This window comes from Opisthorchis viverrini, assembly GCF_000715545.1.
Source record: "Opisthorchis viverrini unplaced genomic scaffold opera_v5_55, whole genome shotgun sequence".
NCBI classification, from domain to species: Eukaryota; Metazoa; Platyhelminthes; class Trematoda; order Opisthorchiida; family Opisthorchiidae; genus Opisthorchis; species Opisthorchis viverrini.
In genome coordinates this window covers 1297898-1325392 of record NW_008751709.1, presented here as the reverse complement: position 1 = coordinate 1325392, position 27495 = coordinate 1297898, and the positions used below count along the sequence as shown (strand labels likewise).

The 27495-nt window shown below is 43.5% G+C and overlaps 2 protein-coding genes across 2 annotated transcripts in view; one reads left to right on the top strand and one right to left on the bottom strand.

Annotated features, from left to right (window-relative positions):
• Positions 1 to 4389, bottom strand: part of T265_03630 (hypothetical protein) — a gene marked incomplete at both ends in the record, with an annotated part of 28679 nt that extends 24290 nt beyond the window's left edge. Inside the window, one exon of the mRNA XM_009168165.1 lies at positions 4233 to 4389. Coding sequence (XP_009166429.1) covers positions 4233 to 4306 — 74 coding nt within the window. The remainder of the gene's footprint in view (positions 1 to 4232) is intronic.
• Positions 4390 to 19463: 15074 nt separating this feature from the next.
• Positions 19464 to 25198, top strand: T265_13299 (hypothetical protein; the record flags this gene model as incomplete). Its single annotated transcript, XM_009168187.1, has 4 exons — positions 19464 to 19691; positions 23024 to 23283; positions 24867 to 24939; positions 25058 to 25198. Coding segments are annotated over 4 exons (702 nt in total), but the record flags the coding sequence as incomplete, so codon positions are not given.
• Positions 25199 to 27495: the final 2297 nt, after the last annotated feature.

The following is a 27495-nucleotide window of genomic DNA, read 5'->3' as shown; positions in this document are numbered from 1 at the left end:
GGGATTTTAGTGTGTTAGAGTGGTTGAACAAGTGTTGGGTCGGTGGGGAAACCTACATGTGTTTGGGTCCTGCCTAGGGTCTAGTTCTTCTGGTTCGGTTCATTTGATGGTTCCTCTTGAACTTCGTTTGAACCTTCTGTTAGTCTGTGTGGGTGAGCTAGTGCTAAGAAAGTTGTGTAGGAGGGATGCTGTGACCTTTGGTCGGTTGGGGTTTCCACCCCTACCCCCCGGTTTTTTCTAATGATCCTAAGTGGATTGACAACCACACCGTCACGTGTCAACTCGGCTTATCTAAGACCGCTTTCCATACGCTCGCTAGCTCCACACCCTCGATTCTATTCACGCTGTGATGCTTAGTGATTTCCACCGCCTCGGCTATCAGCCGTTGTGGTGTGAATCGCAGTCCCCGTCTTAAGACTTCCACATTCTCCAGATCTATTCTATGTCCCGTGTCTAAGGCATGTACCGCCATCGCTGAGTCTTTGACCAGCGTTTGGTATTCTTCTGCATTCCTTGGTGGCTTGTTAATCCTTCTTTTATGCTCACCAATTCTGGTGTGCAATTCCCTGGCAGTTTGTCCTATATAAACCTTAGCACAATCGTTGCAGTTAATTTTGTACACACAATCCCTAGTCCTTTCAGCCGGCAGGGGATCTTTCAATTGCACCAAAACTGAGCGTAGCGTTTTCCCCTTCTGAAAAGCTACTCCAATGTTGGCTAAGTTCAACAATCTTCGAATAACCTCCGATGTTCCTGCTTTATATGGAATGACTGCTGTGCCAATCCATTCTTTACTGGGTCTAGATACTGGAACCAATATCTTCCTTAGTTGTCGCCTAATCAAACTCACTGGGTATCCTATTTCTTGAAGTTTGTTGGCAATCTCGATTTGAGCTGCCGTCCGGTCGATCTCTTCTGTGCACAGCGCTCTAACTCGACGAAACATCGATGAGACAATGCTGGCGTACACGGACTTTGGGTGTGCTGATGAATAGCTTAAGACGGTTCCCGTGTCTGTTGGTTTCTGGTAGACAGTCGTTTTCAATTTCCCACCAACCTTATGTGTTATACAGTCCAGAAAGGGTAATGTGCCCGATGTGGACTCTATCTCCATGCTAAACTTAATGTGTGGGTTTAAACTATTGAGATAGTCGTGGAAGCTGTTTACGTTGTCTCGTTTGATTACAACAAACGTGTCGTCAACATAACGCCAAAAAACTTTGGGTGGACAATGATATCCGGCCAAAGCTATTTGTTCGAAGTCCTCCATGTAAATATTGGCTAAAACTGGGGATATTGGAGATCCCATTGCAAGGCCTTGTTCTTGTGAGTAAACAGTTGTGTCAAAAACAAACTTATCAAGATTCAAACACACTCTTATGCCCTCAACTATTTCATCCACCGAGAGCTGTGTCCGTTCCCCGAGTGTTGTGTCTGTCAGTAACAACCTCTTAGTTACCTCCAGAGCATCTGCCCTAGGGGTGTTTGTGTACATTGATATTACGTCAAAACTCACGAGGACTTCGTCCATCTCCAAAGGACGCCCTGCGACCTTGTTGGTAAAGTCATACGAATTTCTAATGAAGGTGTTTAGATTTCCCCGTGAGCGGTTTTAGTATACTAGCTAAGAATCTGGCCAGTTCATGCGGCGGCGCGCCTATACCATCCACTATTGGCCTTATCGGTACATCTGCCTTGTGGATTTTTGGCAGTCCGTAGAGTCGCGGTTGAATCGCACTTTTTGGATACAACCGATACCACTTACATTGCCCCAAATGGTTTATTACGCATCTTAAATATCTCCCAACTTCAACCTTACTCTTATTCATTATTGAAGTTTGTCGGTAGGGTCCATCGGCGAGGTGTTGCCTGACCTTTTGAAGATAGTCGCTCTTATTCATCACGACTGTGGCTTTACCCTTATCGGCCTTGGTAATGACAATACTATTTACCTGTCTCAGTGTGTTCAGTGCTCTCCGCTCTGATGGTGCAATATTTGGAGCTCCCGGCTGTTGGGATTTCAGGACTGTGATCAGTTGTATCCGTAGCTTCTCAGCTTCCGCTGAAGGCTCTACACTAGGAATTATTTCCTCCGTTCTTATTACTTTTTTGCTCACAGCGAAGTTTAGTCCCTTTTCTAACAGACAGCGTTCGCCTTCACTCAGTGGTCTATCGGACAAGTTAACTACACTACAGTAATTGGGGAACTTTGTTGTCTATCCTTGCGTGGTTGCATAGAACCAGCTGTTTACTTTTCTCAGTCCAGTCAAAGTCCCTAGTGTGTAAACTTGGGAGGGTGAGAATGACATCTTGAGAGAGATAAATGCGATGAAATCATACTGTCACAAATGAAGATATTCTTTTTAGAAGCAGATGTGTACTTTGACCACCTGGAGCACTTTTTCATCTTCCAGTACTCAAATAAAAAGTAGTCCTTCCAATAATCGTACAGGCTGACAGTGGCATTTACACAAGTTAGACTCACTCGCGCACCACTTCTTTGTAAACATCATCTCATGAACCAAACGATCCAGTCTGTCCATGTTCCCACTGTTATCAGGATGAAGCGGAGTATTCCTGCAACACTATCGGTTGTGAATCTATAGCTCGCCTAGGAATGCGAATCAGAATGACCTAGTCAAAAAGTACACAAGACTAAATCTCATCACTAGTGTCCGTCTTGCCCGAAAGCCTCATGAGCTTTCACGGGCAGTCGCACAACAGTACAACGGGTTGCTACCAGAACCGGGACCAGATGTGCACTGTGTTGTCATGTCTTTTGGCTCAGGACCTGTGAAGATATTATCGCAGCGTACGAACAGTCCTGGGATCGCTATTTGACTCGCTTGGCTGCCGCTCGAATTTCTGTGTGAAGTTAAAACGTGGAAGCTATATTCATCTGTATATCATAAACGGATAAAACTGCCGTGTCATAAGGCCGAATGTGGTCATAGGGGGTGGATTTTGCACAAACCACTACCAGATCTAAATAGCAGGGTTTACGAATGTGGAATACTTTCGGAAATATGAAAACCAACCGGAAATAGAAGTTACGCGATTTCCCCTTGCAGGACGGGATGGTTTGGTAGACGCCCTTATTCAACTGTCTATTGTGGTAAAAACTGACAGCGTCAATATTCTGGTTTTAACTTGAGTTCCGATTTTATTTAGCTATCGCCTCACTTCCCGTCCACTCATGGCTCAAGGCTTTTCAGTCCATCCGGAGCGGGGTGTCAGTAAGCCCTGATTATTACACATACCGGCTATCTGATCAAGTCACAGATAGGAGAATAGGACTGGACGGGACAAGAATAAGATGAGTATAGGACCAAATCAACGCTAAGTCCAGAGAAGATAATACGACATAAGAGGAAGCGGCGAAAAAACGTGATAGCCTAGCTGGGTAGTGTGGATTATGTCGGTTAATTTGTGTAAAGTTGATGCTAAATAAAAAATTTAAGGCCCAAGTAGATGTACGAAATTTATCCGGCCTTTTGTAGAAACTGCCCTGTTGGAACAGTGATCCAGGGCATCCACCAAGGTTCACACAGAATAAAATGTGTCCCAACAAGAGAGATCCATCATGATTCACTGTCAGTGACAGTAGAGCAAAGTCTCCGAATCGGTGAACGGTCTTACGACACGTCTTCCACAGAAGAACTGAGTTGTGCCCGAAAAGGTTTTATAATAACCTCACAAAACAAACAGCCATTTCGGAAGATAAATGAAAAGTACAGTGCATGGTCACCTTGATGATGTTTTAACACCTGTATAAAAACAGACGTTGCTTGTTCCGACAAGATTAGTTTTTTTTCACTGATATCCCTCAGTGATGACATCACTTTCTTGTGATAAGAACTGCCTCGACAATGTATATGTTGCAGCGGAAATCACCATATAGAGATGATGCACTTTTCATTTGGCTGTGTGTCACTGTCATTGACTTACTCCTATCCTTAATGGTTTGTCTTATTGGTTATCTTAAATTCGGCTTACTTTGTGGCTATACTAAAGCACCAGTGGGAAAAAGAATGGCTCAGAAAAAGCTGGGTTCTTCACATCTTTCATTCATCTGGGCAACTTCAAATTTCGAACGTAGATATACCATTTGCCTACACAGTTCTCATGTGCTTTGAGCCCCTCTTCCCTAACAGTTATTCAAAATTCGCTTCGACAAACATGAGAAAATCTTCAGTTACGAAAGAGACATCGAAAAAATTGTGGAAACTCACAAACGCTGATCATTTAACTTTTTCAACAAAACAGTCGTTGCTTCAGAATTCACGTAGACTTTCTCTTCGCTCATTGTAACAGTTCAGCTCAGATATACTTTCCGAGAACGAAGTTGTCAAGTCGGGCGGCATACTACCGAGAGTTGTAATCGTGCCGAGCAGTTTGTATGACATAAATGAACAACGGCATACCGACTGCCTCGCTTAGCACGCTCATTTTGCATCGATTTATTCTTTTGTTCTTATCCTGTGCGTGTATGTGTGGGGTTGTGTGGGGGGGGGGGGGGTGGGGGCGTGCATTCTATCGAGACACACGCAAGATTTGGCTGACATAATTTAGTTGTTTATCGACCGATTAGGCAAGTGATTTTACATCAGTGACTGTGACGAGGTGTGCGACATAGGGTGAAAACTTATATTCTTTGGCTGAAAGAAGAAACAGAGCGATGAAAGACTCGTTTCCATTTGTGTGATTTTTGAGACCCGGCGCCAAATTATTTAAGGTGAATTGATCGCTGATCTACATAAAGACAATAAACACAGTTATTTCAACACGGATGGGCTGGAAGCGAGGCACCCGAAGCTGCGCACCGCTTCCATGCAGACATGACGAGGCTGATATCCCATTGAAGAAGTACGCAACTTAGAGCAGGGCCAAAAAGATCGTAACCAATGCAACCAATCAATTAGTTGGTCAGTCCCTAAAGACGGTAAGGTGGTATTTCATGAGAAGAACATTCCAGAGAATGCAGTTTTGTTTTTTGTCTTCGGAGATTCTCCAAAGAAGGCAAACTGTCAGAGGCGAAAACGAGATACTTTTTAGTTCCGAAGTTGCTCAATTATAGACCAACAGGAGACATCACCAACAGGAGACATCATCAAAAAGGCTCGAACCTGTGAGCACCCGGCTTGTAGTTAGTTAGAAGTTAGAAGCGCTCGGCATGGTCATGGCGGCCAGACTATCTTATGTCGTGGAAACTGTTGCCAACCGGAGGGTTTGGTGCATATCCTGCAGTTCTGCTGGATCACCCATGAGGCCAGATGTGCTCGTCATAATTGGGTTGCAAGGGAACTCTCAAAATGTCTCCGTCGACTGGGATACGCCGTCTTCGAGGAGTTGGGAGCACCTACTTCGGCGTCCTTCATGAAGCCTGACTTAATCGCTCTTCGGGAGCACCGAGCAACTGGGATAGACGTAAGCATAGTCTCGGATGGGCGCGGATTGACTGCGTGGAATGAGAAGAAACAGAATTATGGTGCTGATGAATATCCCCTCGCCATAATCTCAGCCTTACATGCCATCGGTTGTGATATCGACTTTTTGGTTCACCAACCGATGATCATCTCTTATCGAGGGATCTGCTGTCCTCAATCCACCAAGGCTGTTATTGGACAGGGACTTCCTAAGGTCACAGTCGGTGACTTGTGTTTGCTTGCCATTGTGGGCTTTCTGCGTACTTGCGACACTTTTATGCGTGGTACATGGCTCTGGGTGTAGATTTTTTGCCATTTAATCTCACACCAGATCCAGTATGGCGGACAATTTGTGCCTGATGTGTGAGTCTTAATTGTGCTAGCGCTGACCGCGCCTTGAAGAGCATTCACCATTGTTTGTCTTTTCTTCGGTTGTTGGTCTTTAGAGGCGTGTTCCCATACCAAAATTATTACATTTCATCTCATCTGACTGGAACCGTTGGTGGCATGAATTCGAATGAGATGTTCCTCTCTTTTACTTCATATACTCCTGTTACCCTTTCGCATTCGTCACTTGCATTCTCTCTTAATGTTTGTGACCATGTTCTTCAAAAATAGATGACAAAATTGTTGAATATGGTGCCCTCTAACACCTCCATGCCATACCAATTGCCGGTGATTCCCAATAAGAATGAAACCAGCTTTAGAGCATAGGACGAAATGCCCACTGAACTAAGTTTGCTGGTCAACTGTCACGTTCATCACGAGGACCAATGCTGTGCCATCTTCTTGACTGAAATCAAGTTAGATAGGCTGGTACTGCAGAGGATGCTTGATGTGCAAGCTTTAGCGGTAGAAGATGTCATGGTTGTAATAAGGATTGGCATTGTAGCTCATGTGATTTTTATTCTAATTCAGCTAGATGCCACAAATCCACGTGTTCGTAAGCACTCACACAACAAGCTTCTACTTGCAAGCTTCTACTTTTTATGTGCAGATTTCCGTGAAAGGTACATGACAATGTAAAATATGTTCGCGCGAAAAAAGCAAGAAACGCCATAGTACATCCAAGACTGCTACCCAAAACAGTCGAATGTACATTCATTTAAGACCGTACAGAAAGTAACTGATCATCCTTCAAAGAAGGAACGCTGCCGTTAAAGAAGCATTTTGGTTTTATTCGAAGGTGTTACCTTGACAGCGAAAGATTTTACGAAGCTTGCAGTTTTTCCTGACTCTTTTGGTTTATGCTACACGCGGTAAACGAAGCAGATCAAATTGACCAATTACGTAGCATCTAGTACTGAGAAGTTCCCAATTGATAGATCTTGACTGAGATGCCAAAGTGTTGAAACCGGTTATTCGCGTAATATACTGCCACAAAATCCATCCTCAAGAAGACAACAAAAGCCTCAAAGATAAAAAAGGGACTCATGCGCTCCCAGAGTGCACAATAATGTGGCAACTATTTTACGTGGTATTTAGGCTTGTTGAATAAGTTATACACTGGTTAAATGAGGGGATGAAATTAGAGACCTGACCAATTCATCCCCAAATATAAACTATAACCTTTGAAGGTCAGTGTTTGTTGGGGATTTTAAGGGTTACATTTATCTGCTAAGCTCTAAACACGGAAAACCAGGTGGTGTACTCTGTAGATTTTCTCCATTTAACGCTTGTTTCCAAATGAAATTCCTAGTAATCGGATGGCAGTTTGAAATCGGTTTCAAATGTAAACTAGGCAAACAAGCACCAGTAGAACTGCAACAGAGGAATCCTATCTATGTGAGCCGCATCAAGCACATGGGGGACACACTTTCGGTAGTTCTTCTGTTGAAGGTAGCCAATGCGAATCATTTTCTATACCTAAGTCGCATTCTGACGTGAAGGTACCTCGTCCAGATAAAGGTTCTGGAATACTACTGTTCAAAACAAATGGCTATACGAATAAATTGTCCCGAAGATTTTTAGATGAGATAAAATTTACCAGAACCAATGACAGGGGTTGTATGAAGTGAATCGGAGCCCAGCTGATTGGATGTCTGAAACTAGTGAAAGGTAATGTTTTTCGAAGAAAACCTCTAACAAAAATATCAGAAACCTAGTAACTTGGGTACTCCTTATACAAAGCGACTGCCTAAAATACATTTAAAACTTGAAACGGGCGTTCATGGTAACCCAGTTAAGGGTACATTTCCTCACCGGTCCACTGCTCAGCAGCACACTCAAAGAGCGGTTTCTGGTATGCGATTGATCAACAGTAATTCAGTCATTTGTTTTATTGTGTTCAGAAAACTCTAAGTCACACAACTCGGTGCCTATCCAGAGTGATTTATCAGATGTCACCAAATTGTGCACCAAAGAGCACTGAAAACAATGCCAGGAGAACAAGCCAATTAGCTGTTTGTGTTCGACACCCTTATAACCCTAGTCCATATTTTATTGCTGTATTTTCCAGATGAGGCACTATTAAGAGCGTCCTTTTGCAAGTCTTTGTATCAATGAGAAGTCAACCTCTCTGGGAAGGCAGTATACAAGTTTGTTGGATCTGGATAGAGATTAGCATAATTTTATGTGGTGAAAGCATGTTGGTGGTATGATGGGCATATGAAACTGCTGTCGAACCACTGAGAACAGGCTGCTTTGTGTGTTACCTGGTTGGGGTGAACTAAGAACCAAAAATGAGTGTGATTTATCGTATTGATGTAGTTTAATAAATGAACCAAGAAAGTGTTAATATAGTAACCCTACCTCCAAGAGGAATACATATGAAGCCTCACAGATGACATTCCGCGTTACCAGGGTCTCAATATTACTGTATGGAGGTAAATCGATAAAGTTTTCTTTCATGGTACTGTTGTATCTCTTCACCTGCCCTGACGCTACTGTTGTTATAGTCAGAAAACAAGAAGACGACCTGAAGGAACTGTGTATTAACGCAATTACAAACTTCTATATATATGACTTACTTGTCACCGCATTTGATGGTCGATGCGCTGTCAACCAACCAGTGTGTCTCCCACACACCCACACTGGTTCTCGGTTGATCATGGCCGTCTGTGCGCTTGTGTACGGGGTGCCTTGGCCATGGAGTGGGTGTGAACTTCCTGTGTCCCTATTTGACCTTTCTCCGGCACGATGAAATCGGACGTGATTCAGACGTGGGGACATAATCGCACGTTTCACACGTTTCACATGACTGTTCCGCTGCGCAGTAGGTTGATGCGCAGCCGTATTAGGTACTCTCAAGCTTCTGTAACGCAGCTCACTATGACAGATAAAGTAGGCCTAACTGTTTGTAAAGCATAATCCAGAGAAATCCACAGTCATCAGGAGTTGGAAAAATGACAGTGCGGACGAAATCAGCCCTTTTATTATTGAGTTCAACTGGAAAATATAATTGTCTGAAGTACTCGCCACTTTATCCTGCTTATTTTTCAAAGAATGACAAAGCGTGGGGTTTCCTTCTTTTGGAAGCTGTATACAATAAAAAAACTAGCCACCGGTTGGTCAAGAGCCACAAATTTCGGAACAAGTCTGAAACCTGCTGACTGGTCAGCTGACTGGGACTGATATCGGTGAAAGGAAGAAGGCCTTCGCTGCGGAGTTAGAGTTATTAGAAAAGGCCAACTGAAGGGTTACAGACTATTGGACAGGGAAGCGAAACTTGCACATGCATCTTGCTTACAAAAACTAAATATCCATCTTCTCCTTGAACGCGTCTTCCTAAACTTCCCTGGATATTCATTGACTGTTGTTCAAATGCAAGCAAATGCTAAAAAGCGACTCCACAAATTCCGTTATAGATTTCACTTTTCAAGGGACGCAAAGCGGAGTTACGAGAAAACATACTACTCGCATGCTCTTCCACCAGTAGTATCACCGGTACATCGGTAGTTTGAAAATGCATACCGACGGGTTGCGTGAACGGACCCTTTCACCTGAATAGTCTAAATGACAATAAACTCTCCGTGTAGCTGAGATTTCCTGGTCCAATCTTGTCTTTCATGTTTTTTGGGATAGTGATTTACAATGACCAATTCACATTTCGTCAGAGGGAATACCTCTGCTTGAGCATGTCCGATACAATTTTCCTGGCATGTCCAAACCGGTAGGAAGAGTACAGTTTGGGCGGTACAGGGATACCAGTATATTCGTTGACCGTAAGGGGAAGAGGAATCTCATTTCTGAATTGGCCGTTAGCGCCTAAATCATCCCATCTAAAAATGTTAACTTAATCGCATTCGAATGGTATGTATATGTATTGTATGTATTGTATGTATTGTGTGTATTGTATTGCATGTATATGTATTGGCCGAACATACCCAGCCCCATTTTTTCAGGTCATCGTCAAAGCTGTTCCGATCATATCCAACCCGTCAGTATTACAAATGAAATACAACTCACACACAGTGCATACAGCCACACTCATCAAAAACGTATTACAGTCAAAATGTACAAAATAGCTATTTCAGTTTCGAGCTATTTATTTTATCCGTTTTGTGCCAACCGTGCAGGTTTTGATTCGGTACAATTCACCGAAACGAAAGTAATTGGATTCCTTTGAAACTCCATAAGTTGACCACATTTTTAAGAGTGAGTGACTCAGGAAGAGCAAAAATAGTCTGGGACACAAACACACTACAGAATTTGTTCGTGAAGCACACCAGTTTTGAACAGTCAATTTCTTGTCCTCGCCCGTCCTTTGCTGAAGTGTCTGTCTGTTTGCCTCTCTGGTTTCTGACTGGTGCCCTTGTGTGTAATCAGTATTTCTTTTCCTACCGTTCTCTATTGATTTGTATGCTAACAGCATGAATACTACGTGCTGTTGATTGATTACGTCTCTCCTGTAGCCTTATATTATCAAGCACTCAATCGACGTATTGATCCCATTAGCCGCCACATGTTTGTCCGTTAATAAATATGCCTGACATTAGGTAATTAGTCATGGATCGTCCCCAGTAAAAATGGAAAATATGAGGTCATTCTTTGCGGTAAGTCCAACTGCTTTACCCAATGTCTTCAATTTTCCTCGAAATCTTCTAAAGGAAAAGGATGATAGAATGACAATTAGAGTGGAGTTATACCCTGATATTTCCACATCTTAGTAAAGTTGATGGGAAAAACTTTTCCATAATATACTGAATAATATTAAAATAGCAAAGGTCCAGCCTCCAAATACATACTATCATCATTGGCCCTGGTTCATGCACCTTACCTTCATAGGAATCTATCCAATCATCGTTGGAAGCGAAATTGCATCTATCCTTTCTTTGATGTCTTCAAGGTTCTCTCAAAATAAGCCTCTTTGTAAGCCAATTGTTTTATCTCAGACACTCTCAGGTACTCCAAAAAAGAAAGCTAATGGAAAGCCGGTCGGGAATATTGCGCAGAGTACCAGCACAGTTGCATTGGTTGCGGACCAAGAGACCTCGCAGAAAGCCATGACTGGATCTTCCCAGTCAAAAAAGCCCGGAACCCCAAAAAGTCCAATCACTCGAGTCCAGTTTGATGTACCGGAAGAAGAGCTGAGACCCCCAGAGAAGCAAAGTTCTCTCAGGAACCGAGCACGCATGACACAGGATCGCCAAAAACCTAAACAACAAAGTGAAGTGAAAGCTTACTTAGCCAGAACGTTAAACCAACCTCACCATTTTTCAACCTTATATCCAAGCCCAGCTCGGTCAGACAGCGCGACGCGACCCACTCGGGAGGTGACGAAGGATAAGTCGGATGGTCTGTCACTGGACGAATCGCGTATAAAGCCTCGGCTAACGGAAGCCATTCCTCCAGGAGCGCAAGCAAAGCCAACTTATCCAGGTGAGGTGGCTTATAGAGAATGACATTTTTGGTCAATAAAAGATCGAAGGGCCTGCTGAATGAAAGTCGGTCAAATGTTTTTTTTAAAAAAAACTGTGAAAGAACCTGTATCATTTGATAGTGATCAGTATTGTACGTGTGCGATAAGGAAGCATGGTGATTCCTTTAGGCAGATCACCCAAATGAACCCGTCAAAGGTTGCGAAACTTTTACGGAAGGGAAACATTTATTGACGCGTGGCATAGGGTTGAGGAGGATAGATGTGAAACATAATACACAACACATAGAGCATAAATCAAGACAGGTAGGTTGCAAAGAGGAGAGGTCACTTCGTAGGATACCCGTCGGACATTTGCGATCTAATGCTGTATGTTACAAGTATACAAGCATAGTAGCCAGCTTATAACAAAATCCAAGCAATCGCGCGCGCACACACACTCTAGTTCATACACGCAATCGTTTATATATATTCCGGATTAGGAAAAACGATGGAGTCCCTTATTACCCATCGACTGCACACGTCATCTTGAGGAGCCGACGCTTTGGGCTGGAAGGTGAGATAGAATTCTGTGTGCCTATCTGCGGTTCTTGTTGTCGTTCACGGTTTGGTGGAAAGCCTATCTTTGCGAACCTATTTTGTTAGGCCTGAACCACCTCCTCGTGGTGCCGATTGGGGAACCTCAAGGTCAGTCTGAATGAGCTAAGAATTCAGCAACTGCATGCAGGGCTAACCATCCTCTGTTTGGTTTCACTGTACTGGTTACCTTCAACCAGAACACAGGAGAGACTCGTGGGGCTCATGTGTGTGGAATGTGGCAAGTGTTGCAAATCGAAAGCTGGCTTGATAGCCCACCGTGGAGTTCGTGTCCATGAAAGTGTTGGCATGTTCGTGGCCGCCCCGTTGGTCTGCGCTGATTACGCGACGAAGATTGGCCTGAATCAACATCCTCGGAACGCACACACCACCTAGCATAATGCACATAAGCTTGACCGAGTAAAGAATTCCGACACCTGCTGGTCCCAACAAGAGTCACAAACACTCTTGCGCCTGGCTAACAATTTATATGCGTCTTGTGACACACAAACCAAGCTGTTCACGATACTGAAGCAGTATTTTCCTGGTCATGTTGCTATCAGCATCAAAACCAGGTTACGGATGCTTAATCGGCAAACACAACAGGACGAACCATCATCTGGTGGACCTAACCAAATTATCAGTCTAATGGCAGGCTAATCGTAGAAGCCGATTGACTATAGCGTCTGGATTAAACAAACCATAGATTGCGCCGTCACTCTTGAAATCCCATGATGACAGTTCGCTTGCTAGTATTGACCTTCTGACATTTGCCCGAGGGTTGCGGTCTGGCATCATGACACTGGAGCAAGTCCTGTCACCTCTGGACCTCAACGCCTCCATGACACGTCCGCACACTTAGGATCCTGTCTCCTGACGCCGTTGTCAGCTAATCTATCGTTTATCGGCCAACCGAGGGAAGATCCGCCGAGCTAACTACGTCACTATCCAGACCCTATACGCTCAAAGACAGAAAGATGCAGTCTCTGGACGTCGAGCAGTATTGGAAACAGGTGCTCTATGCTCCAAAACATGTGGATAACTGGCGAAGTCACGCAGTGCTACCATCCGATTAGAGTTTGAACGGGCCAATTACAGGGGGGAAGTTGGTCGTACGATCCGTGTAATGAGCAGTTCATTCTCAGGTCTGGACAAGCTCACGGTTAGGATGTTCCGCCGTTTCAATGTCAACGCGATAGCCGGGTATTTCAACTCACTCTTATTGCCTGGGGGTTATCCACCCACATCTGTGTCCTGTTCGTATTATCCTATTTCCGAAGGTCCCAAATTCAACTTCGCCAGACCAAGTGAGACCGACCTCCGTGTCATCCATTCTTGTTAAATACTTACATAAAGTGCTTGCTGATAACTGAAGCTATGAATTGAGACTGTCCTTATTCCAGTTTGCATTTCTACATCAAGAAATTTGTTTAAGAGCTTCGTCTCTGTTAGACCCCTACGTCGCCACACACAGTTTGATTACATCGCACAGTCCTATGAGAATGCTCTAGCACTTTTTTCTCAATTCCGAGGTTCACTACCACAGAGATGTGAGACAGAGAGATTCAATTTCCCTTTTATTGTTTATTATGGCAAGGGATGAGGTTCTTGGACTGTCGATGCCGCAACTAAAATATCAGTTTCACGACACCCTAGTGGATGGTTTCGCCTTCGCTGACGACTGGACCACGTGTGGAAAAAGCGGGTCTCACCTTAAATAAAAGCCTAATGCTGCTGAATTTAAGGAGGAAAGAAATGGCACGAAGAGCAAAGCCCGAGAGACAAATGCAATGGTGAGTTGTGGGGACGGGAAATATCGGGCGGAAGTGGACTTCGTCGAACCATTTGCTTTGCCGTGAAACTCATCACCCTCTAGATCCGACAGACACCGTGACATATTTAAGCATTCCCTTTCCTTACCAGAGCAAATGAGTCTGCGACCACCCACAGCAGCTGCTCAAAATACTTGAAAGATGATGTTTGCCCCGCTGAAGTGACATCGACGAGTGTAGATCACGAGGAACTACCTGATACGGAGGCTGACATATTCGCTCGTGCTCGGCCAAGTCCACCGAGACACGCTGAAAAGTTTGGACGACTACATCAGGCAATCTATTCGTGCTGGCTAAATCTACCGAAGGACAATCCAATCAGCTACGTCCACGCCGGTAAACAACATGGAGGACTTGGTATCTCAAGTCTGAGTGCAACAATCCCGGTGCAACGGAGAGCGCGCATAGAAAAAGCTGTTTTCTACCCAGTGCCGAGTACTACGCAATTTGGTCAACAATTCTGCATTTGGCAAAATTGTTCGGTATCTCAGTCTTCCGGTCCAAGTCCACACCAAGGGTGAACTGGTCGTTGCTTGAGGTGATAGTCTGCACAACACCGTTGACGGTCGCGGTTCACGAGAGTTGGCCGCTTTACTTCTGTCGGGTCGATGGCTTGTGTTTCCGGAACGAGTGTTTCCTCTGATATTTATCCGCGGTATTCGGCTCCGGTGCAACCTACTTAGGACATGAGTTAGAAGCGCCTTGTGTGATCATGGTGGCCAGACGATCTTCCGTCAAGGAAACTGTGGCCAGCCGGAGAGTATGTATATTATGCATATTATGCAGTCCTACTGGATCACACATGATACCTGATGTGCATACGCGTCATAAACAGGTTGCAACGGAATTAGCAAAACGGCTCGGTCGCCTGGGACATGTCTTAGAGGAGTTGAGAGCACCTACATTGAAGTATCCCATCAAGTCTAACCGAATCGCTTTTCGGGAGCTCAAGCAACTGTGATAAACGTAAGTATAATTTCGGATGGGCACCACAGGTACCGGAGGGGGTGATAGGTGCAAAAAAATGAGACAGACAACTAACACAAAATCAGACAAGTCAGCGAAGGTATAGAACAGACCAGGGGACAGATTTCACCACTGGTCAAACACATGCGAAATATGCTGTACAACTACTAGTACCATGGGTTGAAATCATACAAATGAGCGGTGACAACTACTAGTACCATGGGTTGAAATAATCCAAATAAAAGGTTAATTGATGGCATCTCCTCGAATGATGATGAGACGTTTGCAAGTCAGTTTCCAAACCAAAGCCATCTTCCGAACCCCTGCTGCTTCCTAGTCTGATGACTGTTGATCCCGGCTTCATCTTGAGTTCTGTTTCCCTCGCCTGATCAGTGACTAAATTCCGTTTAGCCAAGGAGTATGGGATGGATGATGTAACTGCGTATGTAGGTAATGGGATCGCCAAGTCAACTTACCTTTCATGTGCAATGCAACCGCCAAAACCGAATTCTTTTATTAAATTGATGAAAGCAGTTGAATTCAATTTCGGTAGCTGAAAAATATGGAATGTGCTGCTTGCTTTCACTAGAAACGCATGTTTCTTGGAAGTTGATTGATGTCTCCTCTGCTTCAGGGAAGACCTTATCAGTTATTATTTAACAATATGACTACGGAGAGTAAACTTCTGCGTACATAGTAGAACTTGTAAATATGGTTTAACAAGCAACGTTCTTGGGTAAACCATCAAACTTCCAAACAAACTTTGTATTTCCTAATGTAACAAACGTAGTCCTCTGCAGATTCACTTGAAGGTATTTTCACTAATAAAAATAGAAACTTTTCATGCACACGTTCAATGCATCGTGTCATCAGGCAATTTCGAACACTCTTTTCCCATGTCCGAAAATATTTCAACGCATTGTAGGTGCCCTCCGTTATCACTCCGAGTGTAGGCGCGCCTCTCATTCTCATTCTAAACAGCCGATTACCAAGGTTGGTCACCCGCAACCAAATTCCGTCACCATCTTTCCAGTCACAAAAGCCGCATATTTTTCCCCACAGACAATTAGTGACCTTCAACACCCGCTAGAGTGAGTGACCATTATCCGCACAATGCTCTCAGCTGCAAAACCTTTACAGGTGGAGTAAAACTTGTTACGCCAAAACGTTGCATTCTGTATGTGCTCAAACCAAAAACCGTCCTAATCCACGTTCATATTTCTTGCAGCTCACCAAATTTCATTGTTCACTGAATCAACCATGCCTCTGGCTGAAAAGTCCTGTGGGATAATTTCCCAGCATCGCTGAGACCCCGGGATGCCTAAAGGGGCTTACAAGTTTGGACTGGTACTCTCAACTCAATAGCCCGATTGCCCTAGTCCATCAGGGACACGTCATAACTTTCGAAAATTCAATTCGATTGTGCGAATCCCGAGCGCCGCTAGACTGCCTACAAATAGGGCTCAATCGAATATTTCACGAGTATTCCCCAGTATTGATCTGAGGAAAAGACACCCCAACTTAATCAGTTACAGACACGTTTAACTAAAGTATGCATCGGGTGGGGCAATGCGAGTTTGTCCAACAATCAACCGTGGACCATACACACTGAACATTCGTCAAAACCGGTGCACGGGTAGGAGGTGGTACACAAACTGCCACAGGTACGAAACCAACAAGATTAGCGAATGGCTACCCAAATCCGGTTCAAAGTCTATAAACCAATCATCGCAATATTTCACATTGCACAAATGACGACCATTAAGTCAACAGGCTTCATTTGGTTTAGTCAGCGATGCAGATAATCAACCGGGGCAAGACGAAACAAAAAAACGGTTGTTTGACACAAGCTACTAAAAAATCACCCGGTCAAACAGTCAAACCAGTCACGATCAAGCGAATTCGAACAGCCCACGTGAGATTCGGAACGGCGTCCATTGCCGTTATTCAATAAAATGAGAGTTCCAGTGAGCGAACCGAAAGTCTTTCTTGATCGTTTCCCCAGAGTCACTACAACGAGTACCTCGATAGACCAAGGTAACTCTGTCAGGACGGCTTAATGTGACCTGTATGGTTGTAGGAATGAAGACTGTCAAGATGAAATCGTTGACCGCTATCCTACCGTTCTGTCGCACCCAACGACAATAAGATGCGTTTTTTCTGAATGTTCTGGACAGGCGCAGCAACATCTGGAACTGAGGTCAGAAAATTATATAGCCTTTCTTTTCCGGGCATGCCGAGACAAACTGCTCATTTGTCACTATGCCGTCGCTGTACCGCTACTATCACTACGGCAACTGAAGTGAGCTGTTGACCTGTCATACTGAATAAATATGAAAATTCCCATGTAGCAAGACAATAATCGCCGCTATAAATGCCTCTTTAAGTTGTAGGGAGGCTTTTGGGATCGACAGCATCAGCAGTGAGTTTTTCTGACCATAAAAATAAAGCGTTATGGGTTTAACTAGGACTGTTGCAGCCATTGTGAGTGTATTAGTAAGTAGTGGCGTGCCCGTAGACCCACGGGTTCAAAAAAAACTGTCATTAGTTGTGAGCACTCTGGATATCTACTTTGTAGATTACGTCTGGAAAAATTTGTGTTAAAAACAACGTAATTATTCCCCAATGCGTTCAATTTTTCTCTATCTCCAGAATGTCTAGAACCTTTGAACACAGGTGTGCGTGAATGAACCCAATGTCTGTTCGTGGTCGATTAGGGGGAAATCAAGAAAACCCAGTTGAAGAACCAACGACAGTTTTTTCCGGGCAAAGTCTGGGATTTCTTCACTCTCCGTACTTTCTGTATTAATTCTGATTTATTCCATGGAAAGCTTGCGGACGAAAAATGCTGAAAAGTTTTCGGCACGGTTGTAGACATAACTTGATGACACCGAATGAATACATTCCAACTCCATTTTTACCTTATTCCGGAGAGCATGATTTCTTGACTCGACTGCTACACCAGCTAATGCTTCTCCCACGTGGAATATATCCAGAGTTCCAGCTCAACCCGCAAACCTTAATAGAATTTCTAGTCGTAACAGCGACAAAGTGCACCAAAACAGACCTTGTGTGTTTTTCGCTTTTGCTTGAAATTTTTCAGAAGGAACCTGATGTGTGGCTGATATGAAGTGGTCCACAAAGTTCACCCGCAACTTTATTGGAAATTCGTCTGGCTAGTGTCACATTTTCTCACCTCCTGCGAGTAGAAGGAACCTGATGTGTGGCTGATATGAAATGGTCCACAAAGCTCACCCGCAACTTTATTAGAAATTCGTCTGGCTAGTGTCACAGTTTCTCACCTCCTGCGAGCTAGTTAACCATTTAAAAAGACGACATCTAGAATGTTTCCAAAGGTGGCCACCGACCATCTGGCGTTGGATATCTGTTTATGAAGCATTGTATCCAAAATGTCTACAGTACATCTTCTTTTGCTGTAGAGTTTGTTTTCTGCTACTTGCGTCAGCAAGCTTCGAATTTCCGCACAAACAGGATAGCGACTAAATGCAACTGTCCGCTTGGTACCCAATACGAAGTAGTAACGCCACTAAATGGTGTTGGAGTAGATATTATTTTTAACCCCTGTGCTGTCCCAAAGCGACTGGAACGCGATTTTCCCAACTGCAATTATCCTTATTTCACCAGGAGGAGTTCAGTCTGGATACCATTGAAAAAAGTTGTCTTTTTCGGCTATAATCTTTACCGTTCTACCTATCGGCTTGCCATAGGCTCATTGCCTCCGTGTGTTTGTAAATAAATTCGGGAAGGGCATAATGTTGCGCAAGTAGTTGGGTGCACAGAGCAATGAAAAGCAGACGTCAGTTACATACATATCCGGCTTCTCCACAGTTGAAGTCATAAACTTGCAAATGTACTTCAGGAGCATTCATTGACCGCCCATTCTGGGTGAAAATTGGGTGCGGTTCGTAAACTGATCTATCCTATCACAACAGGAGTTTGGTCTACCTCGGTTGTTGCTCCAACTAAGCTGTCTACAACTACAGCCTCTTTTCAACACACCAGAGAACGTGAAATTCGGTGCTCACTATCCGAAGCAAACGGCTGAACAGACAAAACTTTCAGCTCAGGAAAGGAACACAGCAAATGAGGGCCATCACAAATAACCTTCGAGAGCAAGTGATTACTTTTCATAAAGGAAACTACTCGCAGGGTTGCTGAAAATTCTTCGATAGCCCACGACCGGTTTCGCCCTTCTTGGGGCTCATCAGGTAGACACATTCCCCGAGTTTCTGTCAACCTTATGGTCTACTTGAACGCAAATATCTTTATTTTTTTGAGAAATTCATTCATTTGCAAAGCACTTTGGGTTTAAGTAGATCATAAGGTTGACGGAAACTCGGGGATTGCGCCCACCTGATGAGTTCCGAGAAGGGTGAAACCGGTCGAGGGCTGTCAAAGAGTTTTCAGCAAACTTGTGAGTAGTTTCCTTTATGAAAATATACTGCGACATCTCGAATATCGTGCCAACTGAAACATGGGGCGGCCTGTGTTAAGTACGTTCAGTTTTCGACTATCATAAACGAGAGATTCAGTTGAGTCTCTCGTGAAAACCAAATGATTTGCAAATGAGTGTATTTCTCGAAGTCATTACCTTGTTATAAACTTAATAAAGGTAAAAAAGCATAAAATCATGTCAGTACCCCTCTCTCTATCAGATTAAGAGCCCAAACTAGTTAACCATGCGTTTGCCTTCATCATGCAACTAGTCCCTTCTCTGCTCAACTTGTCGAGTTATCATTAACCTATTTGCCGTTTCATAAATAAATCGTGTTGATCCGACCGAAAAAAGCAACCAAATTTCCAAGTCAGTCGCTTAGTTTGAAAATGCGTCAAGCGGTATACCAGCATTTATTTTTTGGTGTTAACTTTCTTTCCTACATAGATGAACCGGCAAAAGAGGTCCAAATATCAACAGTTCAAAAGTCAATTGAAGGTCAGATCCAGAGTCCAAGGACGGAGGCGCTTCCGGTGGAACATATCGATTTCCGCGATGGCCAATCCAATGGGTCACATCCCGCTAGCACACCTGGAGTTGACCATTTACCTCGTGTGGTGAGCCACACAAACACGGGTTTTTGCCTTCTCTGGACGTGCGCGTAAAATAACTTCAGTTTCTTAAAGATAGATGTAATGCGACTATCCACAACCCAGCGACCTCTGTCGCGCACAACACTTGCCTTCTGCTATTGAGCAAGTGTATACCGGGAAACGAATCGACAAATTTATTTTTTTGTCTTTTAACTGACTTGATAGTTGTGAACCAAGTGATGCATAGACAAGAAGACTTAATGTAAGAACAAGGTACCAATACCATATGGTATCAGTGGCCTTTTGTGACTGATTAACGGACAAATTAGACAGCAAGTGGTTAGATCAGTCTGACCGTGATTTTCTCCTCCGTATGTAAAAACATTTGCCGAATCACCTTCGATAGATAATTTTGAACGATTAGTTTGCTATAACCCGGTGAATCGCCTCGAATTATTGGCTCCGGATTATCCAAATAGTCTAACATTCACACTTATTTGTCTTTGATAGTGAACCCAGCTAAATCCCTCGCTAATGATTCAACTGACTGTGCTGCACAAAGCGGCTTCGTGTTTCAGTGGGTAGAGTATTCGAGATATCACAACGCTCAGTTCACTGCAAAATGTATTGCGATATACTGAATATCGTACCGACTGGAACATGAGGTAGTATATATGCAGCACGTTCACCTGAAGCCGACCATCATAAACGAGAGATTCAGCTGGGTGTCAGTAGAGTTTCTCGTCAAAATCAAATGAGTTTGCACATTGGCGAATTCCGTCCAATTTAAGTTCAAGTAAACAGAAGGTTAACGGAAATTGGGAGACTGCGACTAACTGATGAACTCCATAAGATGTGAAAACGGCTGTGTGCTTTTGAGGAGTTTTTATCAATCTTATAACTAGCATGTTACGCCTGTACCTCAGATTGCCTTGCAGCCACGCTTCTCGAATTCCCAGAAAGTCCCTATGAAAGTGGTCCACCTGTCCGACTTGAACAGTTTACTGAACGTGTGGATGTAATTGGCGGGTCACAGACAGGAAAATTGTTTTTTAATCAGAAATTCAGCAAAGCTAAACTGTGTACAGTCAGTTGTAGGATATCAGAAATGGATGTTGTCTTTATAATATCGCTGGGTCGATTTACACCGGATTCAAGAGAGTAGTAAATAGAGCAGCTCTAACAATGCTTCAGAATATAGGTAGCTCGGATGGACCGTTTGGTTGTTGGTCTGTTTTCTGGCTTGGCAGCTGGATTGTAAGCGCTTCATTACCGATCGAGGTGGCATCGGCAGTGCGGATTGGAATGATGTCTCAAAAAACTGAAATTTCTGAAACATAAAAAAATATCACATGCACATTCATGTGATTACTATGATTGGTGGATATGAGCAGATGGATGATTGAATGGATGAATTCACCAGGATGACACCATAACTATGCGTCTTTACACTATAATGCAGTGGTATTTGGGGAATACAAAACGGAGTTGGCTCACTTCAGTCACCACAATAATCCCCAAATAAGAGACTGACTGTAATGCTACCTGCACACATTTAGCCCTCCTCGTCTAAAAAGTTTTTCGGAAAAGTAACAGGGAAATCGGTATTTGATAAGGTAATCAGGTGGAAGAAGGCATTTGCCCAGGTTGTGCGTTCAGAATCTCATGTCCATATCTCAAGCCGCACTTGACTCAAGTTATTCGATAGAACGGGGGTTTTAGAGGACTCCGGGAAGTCAAATATACGTGGGTGAGCTGCAACACCCAATAGGTTTGAAGTTGTGTCAAAACAAGTAGTCGATATCCCGCTTCTCGTTCCACCAATTATCTTTATACAATGTCATCAGGCCACCTGGGAATCAGAGCAGAATCGCTCCAGAAGGGTCTAATTAACATTGGGTAGACGTACCGAACACGAGGATTTCGTGGCCGTCGGTCGACAACTTCTTGACTGGTAGATTCGCCGTACTACCAGTCATGCCATGATGTGAACCCTGAAAACAAGTCTATGCACCGAACGTTCTCCAGCGATCAATCAACCATCGTGAGCCTGGACCACTTAAAGTGCCACAAGAATAGCAATTAGGAAGAACAGGTGATTCCGAAAACTATGAACAGTATGATGAAAGCATTAGAGTTTATCAACGCACGTTGGGAACGCTTGGTTTCGTGACCAATACACGAAACTGGCTAACGTAATGTATCTGAAAGCTTGATATGAATCCAGACATTAATTGAGAACTCGCTTACGTTGTGTCACAATGTTTGTTAAAAGTTGCAAGCGAACCTAGCAATAATCAGGTTGCAAACAGCCAAACTGTGTTCCGCTCAAAAGCAAATGCGTCTTGTGAAGTTCTAACTGCATGGATCCGATGAATTCCTTTATGTAAATAGTTTCCTCAGGTAGGTTTTCTTAAGTCAGAAAGCAGAATATGGTAATATGATCGCCTACTGAATACAGTTTATTTTATTGCGTTGGTTTTTTACAGTCAAGAATTGCCTAACAGATCAACAAGATTCAGCTGGGCTTCGAAATTATATCTTTCTCTCTAGCATTGTAGTGTTTAGTGAACTTTATGGCTTAGTTGGGTTGTAACTAATAATCGTTCAGCTGTAATGCCCTTTCGGTGCTTAACTGCCATGCCACTCTAAGGTAGCACGAGGCCTTGGATACTGCCAGGTTGCCTAAGCTTAGACAGGGAAGTCGAGAGTCAGAGGTCGGGTACGACCCATGGACCTTACATTCATTAAGCTCGCACCTTAGCCACTGGGCCATCCCGCCCCTTTACCATCAAGCAGAGGTTGTGCTGAAGGGACCTTCGACTTTGGCACGTTGTTATCGAATGTACGGAAAGAACGTCCTCCAATATTCTGATAGCTCGCAGTCGATTCGTGAAAACATTTGAACCTTTCAGGCCAATATCGTTAACTTAAATACATGAACAAACTGTAATCCGATTAAAGTTAGTGCAACAATTAGGCCGAAAAACCTGAATGAGACTAGACGTAAGAAGTATATAAAAAGGCCCTTTATCGGACTTCCCGCCCCTCTACCGAAAACGACAAGTCCATACTTCGATTTAGGCATAGTAACTAATTTTTAAGTTAATAACTCCATGGAGTAATTCCTGGACACAGTTCCAGAAGACTATGTAGTGAAATGGGTCTTGTTCAGGACAGTTTGGACTGCTTCGTAAGCGAGCAAAACTATAGCAATCTACACTACAAGGTCGGAGAAGACTTTACAGCCTCTTACTTATACTTAATTTGAAAGCACATCTCTTCGCCACTCAGACAAACGCTACAGCGAAATGCCCTTCACTCTGACCAGCTTACACATTCGCTTTCCTTTTCAGATAAACAAGCCTACATCCCCAAGCTCCACTGCAATGAGCCCTTCGGCCTCGTCATCTCCAAAAGTTAAACAATCGGAGGCTACCGTAGATACGTTGCGTGTTCCGAAACTCGTTTTGATAGCACCCTGTGGTGACCATACACAACTTAACGAATCGACCAATGGAGAGACGTCACCAGTCGCAACCCAAAAGGCCCCAGAAACAACATCGCCAAAAGAAGCTATTGGAGGGTTTAGATATCTGGACCCGCAGAACACAGGGTAAGGTTAAGTTTACTTACTGCACGGGACTTTTTATCCAGGAAAAGTGAGTCGCTTCCAGCTTGAGATCAGTGTCTCCGCAGGAGGCTTGTCAATCAATGGTACACATTAATGTATTGTATGAATGCTCTTTGATTGTTGAGACATCACACCCCATTAACTGAACATGTCTACCCAGTTGTATGGGCACTCCGGATGTGACCATCCGTATGGGCTGTTTTACTAAGTCTCGGCTAACAAAGTTTTCTCAAGTTCATGACTGGTCTTTACTTTAAAATTACTCACACCCAATATGAACCTCGCTGTTAAGTTATCAATTTTTCACCCACTTTTGACGTTGATGTCTACCGCTTGATGCTTCGCCCGAAAGTTTCTCCTTTTGTGGAATCAGCTGAACGGCCACTTACCCTGAAGCGGTCAGTATTCCCGGACCGTACGGATCATTGACAATAAAGATACGATTTTCTCTAAGATATTTTCCAAAGGTCTGCAGATGGCCCATCATAGCGCTCAGAGGTGACAATCTGTCCACTATGAATGGCACACAGTGTTGCTAACAGGCAAATATTTTTCACGTTCATTTGCGAATAGACGAATGATTCAGATGAATGAGCTGCTGCTTGGCAAATTTGCTGCAACTGGACGCATTTTGTACACTTCATCTGATACCATAAAGACGCGTAAGCATTTCCAAGCATTCTGGCGACGTACAGCACCAGCAACAGTGTCGAGTTCACTTCTTGAGTAGACGTGGTGCAAATTCGTTACGCTTAACAAGGCAACTTTTGGGCACTGGTGGAGCGATCCATCAGGTAATTTGACCGATCCTAGTCCTACAATAAATGTTTAGTTCCCTTGTGCCCACAGTCTCCTGATCTAACATGATTATTTGTTTGTTTCACACCAAATTAGAGGATGTGGGATTCGGCTGTTGTTCACGTTGGGTTTTTATCGACAGCACAATTTCTTGACCATGTCAGGGTCTGGAATCCGGACACTAGACGTTCAACAAGAACAAATGACTACTACCCCAGCAGGTTTATTACGCATGAACAGGCAAGCATTTTCACTCTGTAATACCTAGGAGGTCTAATCGACGCCAAACATCCTGCGATTCCGATTGTTTTTAATAGGAGTGAAACTAGAATTCAGCGCTACTCCGTTGTTGACCAAACCAAATGACCACCTCAGGACGAGGCACGAACTACACAAGCAAGCTGCATAGACGTGGCTTCAATTAATTCCATGACTACTAAAAAGTAATCATTCCCGCCCTTGCTAATATCACTGCACCAGTCCGATGCGCTCAAGTTCTCCGTACATTCATATTCCCTCAAGGGAGAGCTACTCAAGGAGATACTGCCCCTAAACAATCTCTTGTTAGTATGCATAACATTTCGCCAACTCCCACAATATGGTGAGCGATTCATTCCAAGGAGATTTAGGCGATTTGGTTTGTATGAAGATGTCTGCACGAAACGTTCTTTAACCGTACTTCTGTTAAGTAGGACGAAAGCGTTGATTTTATTAAAAAAATTTGATCATATTCTTAAACTCTCTCTCCTCTTTGACGTACACTGAAGGTTTGTTGATGCACAAAAAGTGACGGGCTACTGGACAAAACTAGGAATTCCGGATCCAGAAACAGTATTAAAGGTGAGCTGCAGAGTCATTTCAGGGTCCGATCACGATGAATTCATGATACTACCCAAATCAATCCAACTTTACTCACTCTGGGTGACAACTGGAATATAGTACATTTCTCTCGTTTCAGAAACTTGGTTTTCCTTGTCAAGGTCAATTAGATTTGAAGATGCTGACGGAAGAACTGGAAAGCTATATGGCTATCAATAACTCAACAGATACGATAGCTGTGGCGGCGATGCTGACACTTTTAAACGAGTGGCGCCTATCCAGGTAAGCAAAATTGCCATTACAATTTCTTGAAACTATCTGGGTAAGTTGTCTTATGTTCTGCTTTGGGTTCCGTTGTTTTGTGCGAGTATAGCCCATACCATTTAATGTTGCTAAAGAAGTCAGGTCTTCAATTTGACGTTGACTTTGAGTGATCTTTAAGGAGACGACGGCGCCGCCTTCCACCTAAAGGATAAATTACAAATTCATTTACCGATAAACCACATTAGTTTCCGTGATATACAAAAGTGTTCGGACCCGGAGAATCACCAATCAGTGCCAGATGTCAGTTTGGTCCCAAGTGCGTATGCATTTTACCAACACTTCAGAATCTCGTTTGTTGCGTGACCTCATTCAAAGCAGCTTTCTGGTTACCTTTGGGTTTCGAAAAGTATGCTGAAGCCCTCTTTACCAGCTTATCATGTTGACAAATTGGCTGAGAGAACTCTATAACGCTGGGATAAAATTATCTTACTACGTAAGTCGATCAGTTATGACGAATCAAACTGCGAGAAAGTCCTAAACACAGACAGATAGATTGTCAAAGCTGTATGTGATGGAACCGACCACGAATACTTTCGTTGTCTGTTGTAATTTGATGTTTTCATGGGGAAGGGGATGGAGAAGATCCGATTGCTTCCGACCAATCTTTAATGCCTCGAAGTAAAGCGGATGACAAGAAAAAAGGCACTCTGACCAAAGAGAAAATCAAAAAATTGAATGAGTTACTTGATAAGGCGCTTGGATCAGTACTGTGATTACCGATAAGAGAACAGTCGATTAATCAATGTGGATGTGCCCATATACCAGTGTGGGTTGAAATGCAAGCAAACGATATACGCACCATCGACGTGGTTGCACTGATTTGCTTTTGTTTTCCCCTGCGAAAGTACACACAAACTATAAATGCAAATTGCACGTGCATAGCATGAGCTTAGGGTCACATCTAAGCCACTTACGGGACGGGCTCAATTTCATCATAGATGTTGAGATTACTTGCTCCATACATGAGCAACCCAACTTCTGCATGATACATAAACATTTGGTGCGTGTGATCTCCACCGATGATTTCAGGTGAATCACAAGACCAGGGTGGTGTCGATTTACTTGGCGGTGGGTCGAGCTCAGGTGAGCTCGATAACATTATTATTACCTTCTATTCATAAGTGTGTGCATTCTCAAAGCGAGAACTCTCTCTTTCTCTTGCAATGTCTTCTTCCAGCTCATCAGTGTCTATGTTGTTTAAAGAGGTTAACCAAATTACATGAGCCTGAGCAAGGAGGCATCAAGAAATGCAACAGCCCCTAAAATTCTGTGTCACGGTTGTTTCTTACAGAGCTGACAGCTGCCGCTTATGAACCTGGAGATTCACAAAGGACAGGTTCATATATGGATGAAAACACAGCAATTTTGTTGTGTTTGAACGACAGACAAGTATCAGTCATGATATGTGAAATAGTGAACGGACGGATCGCATTTGATGAGGACAACCAGCACCGGGTACGTCGTCGATTCGACAACAAACGGTAAAATGCGATTGTTCAGACTCAGCGAACGTGCCAGGACAGTCATGTGATTACTTGCGGTTGAAATCGATATTCGGACGGACCATTGCACACTTTCAAGAGACTATTCATGACTACTCTTCTTAGTTTGATTCACTGTTGCGGACGGAATCCTATAGTGCATACTCCGTTATATAGGATTGACACCGGTTTGCGAAAAATAGTCCTACAACAACCAGCTGTTGTCCTATTGGTTGAAGCTTTGCAAATGAATGTAGCTAGCGACATTGGAATTTGGACAGTGGAAAGTCTTGCACATGGAGACATCAGGACGGTTCTTAAGCTGCGATACTAACTTCGGAAGCCCTGAGCCCAATGGCCTCACGACACACTTATTGCTAGTCATTGCCTGTCTGTTGCGTTCCCATAAAATGGAGTGATAAGGCCTAGAATACTGAGTGCTGTGATGTTCAGTCATTGAAGATTATTTTCCAGAATGTTCTAAGAGGCAGGTCTGTGAAATTTGTCTTGTAAAGTATACCCACTACACTCCAGCGTAGATCCCTGTGGTTTCATATGGACAGTTAAAGGAATCAGAATAGTTCAAGCCCACCTAATCAGGAGATTAGTGTCACGTCATTAATCATTCTATGCTACCTTCTCTTAGTTTCCTGAACGTGCTGAATTACCTCAAACCTGACATGACAAAGTGTAAAAAATAGTCTTTAATTTGTCGTATAAAATGCAGAGGAAACGGCACAACCATGAGCTTATTGCGTCAGTATGGTCCCAA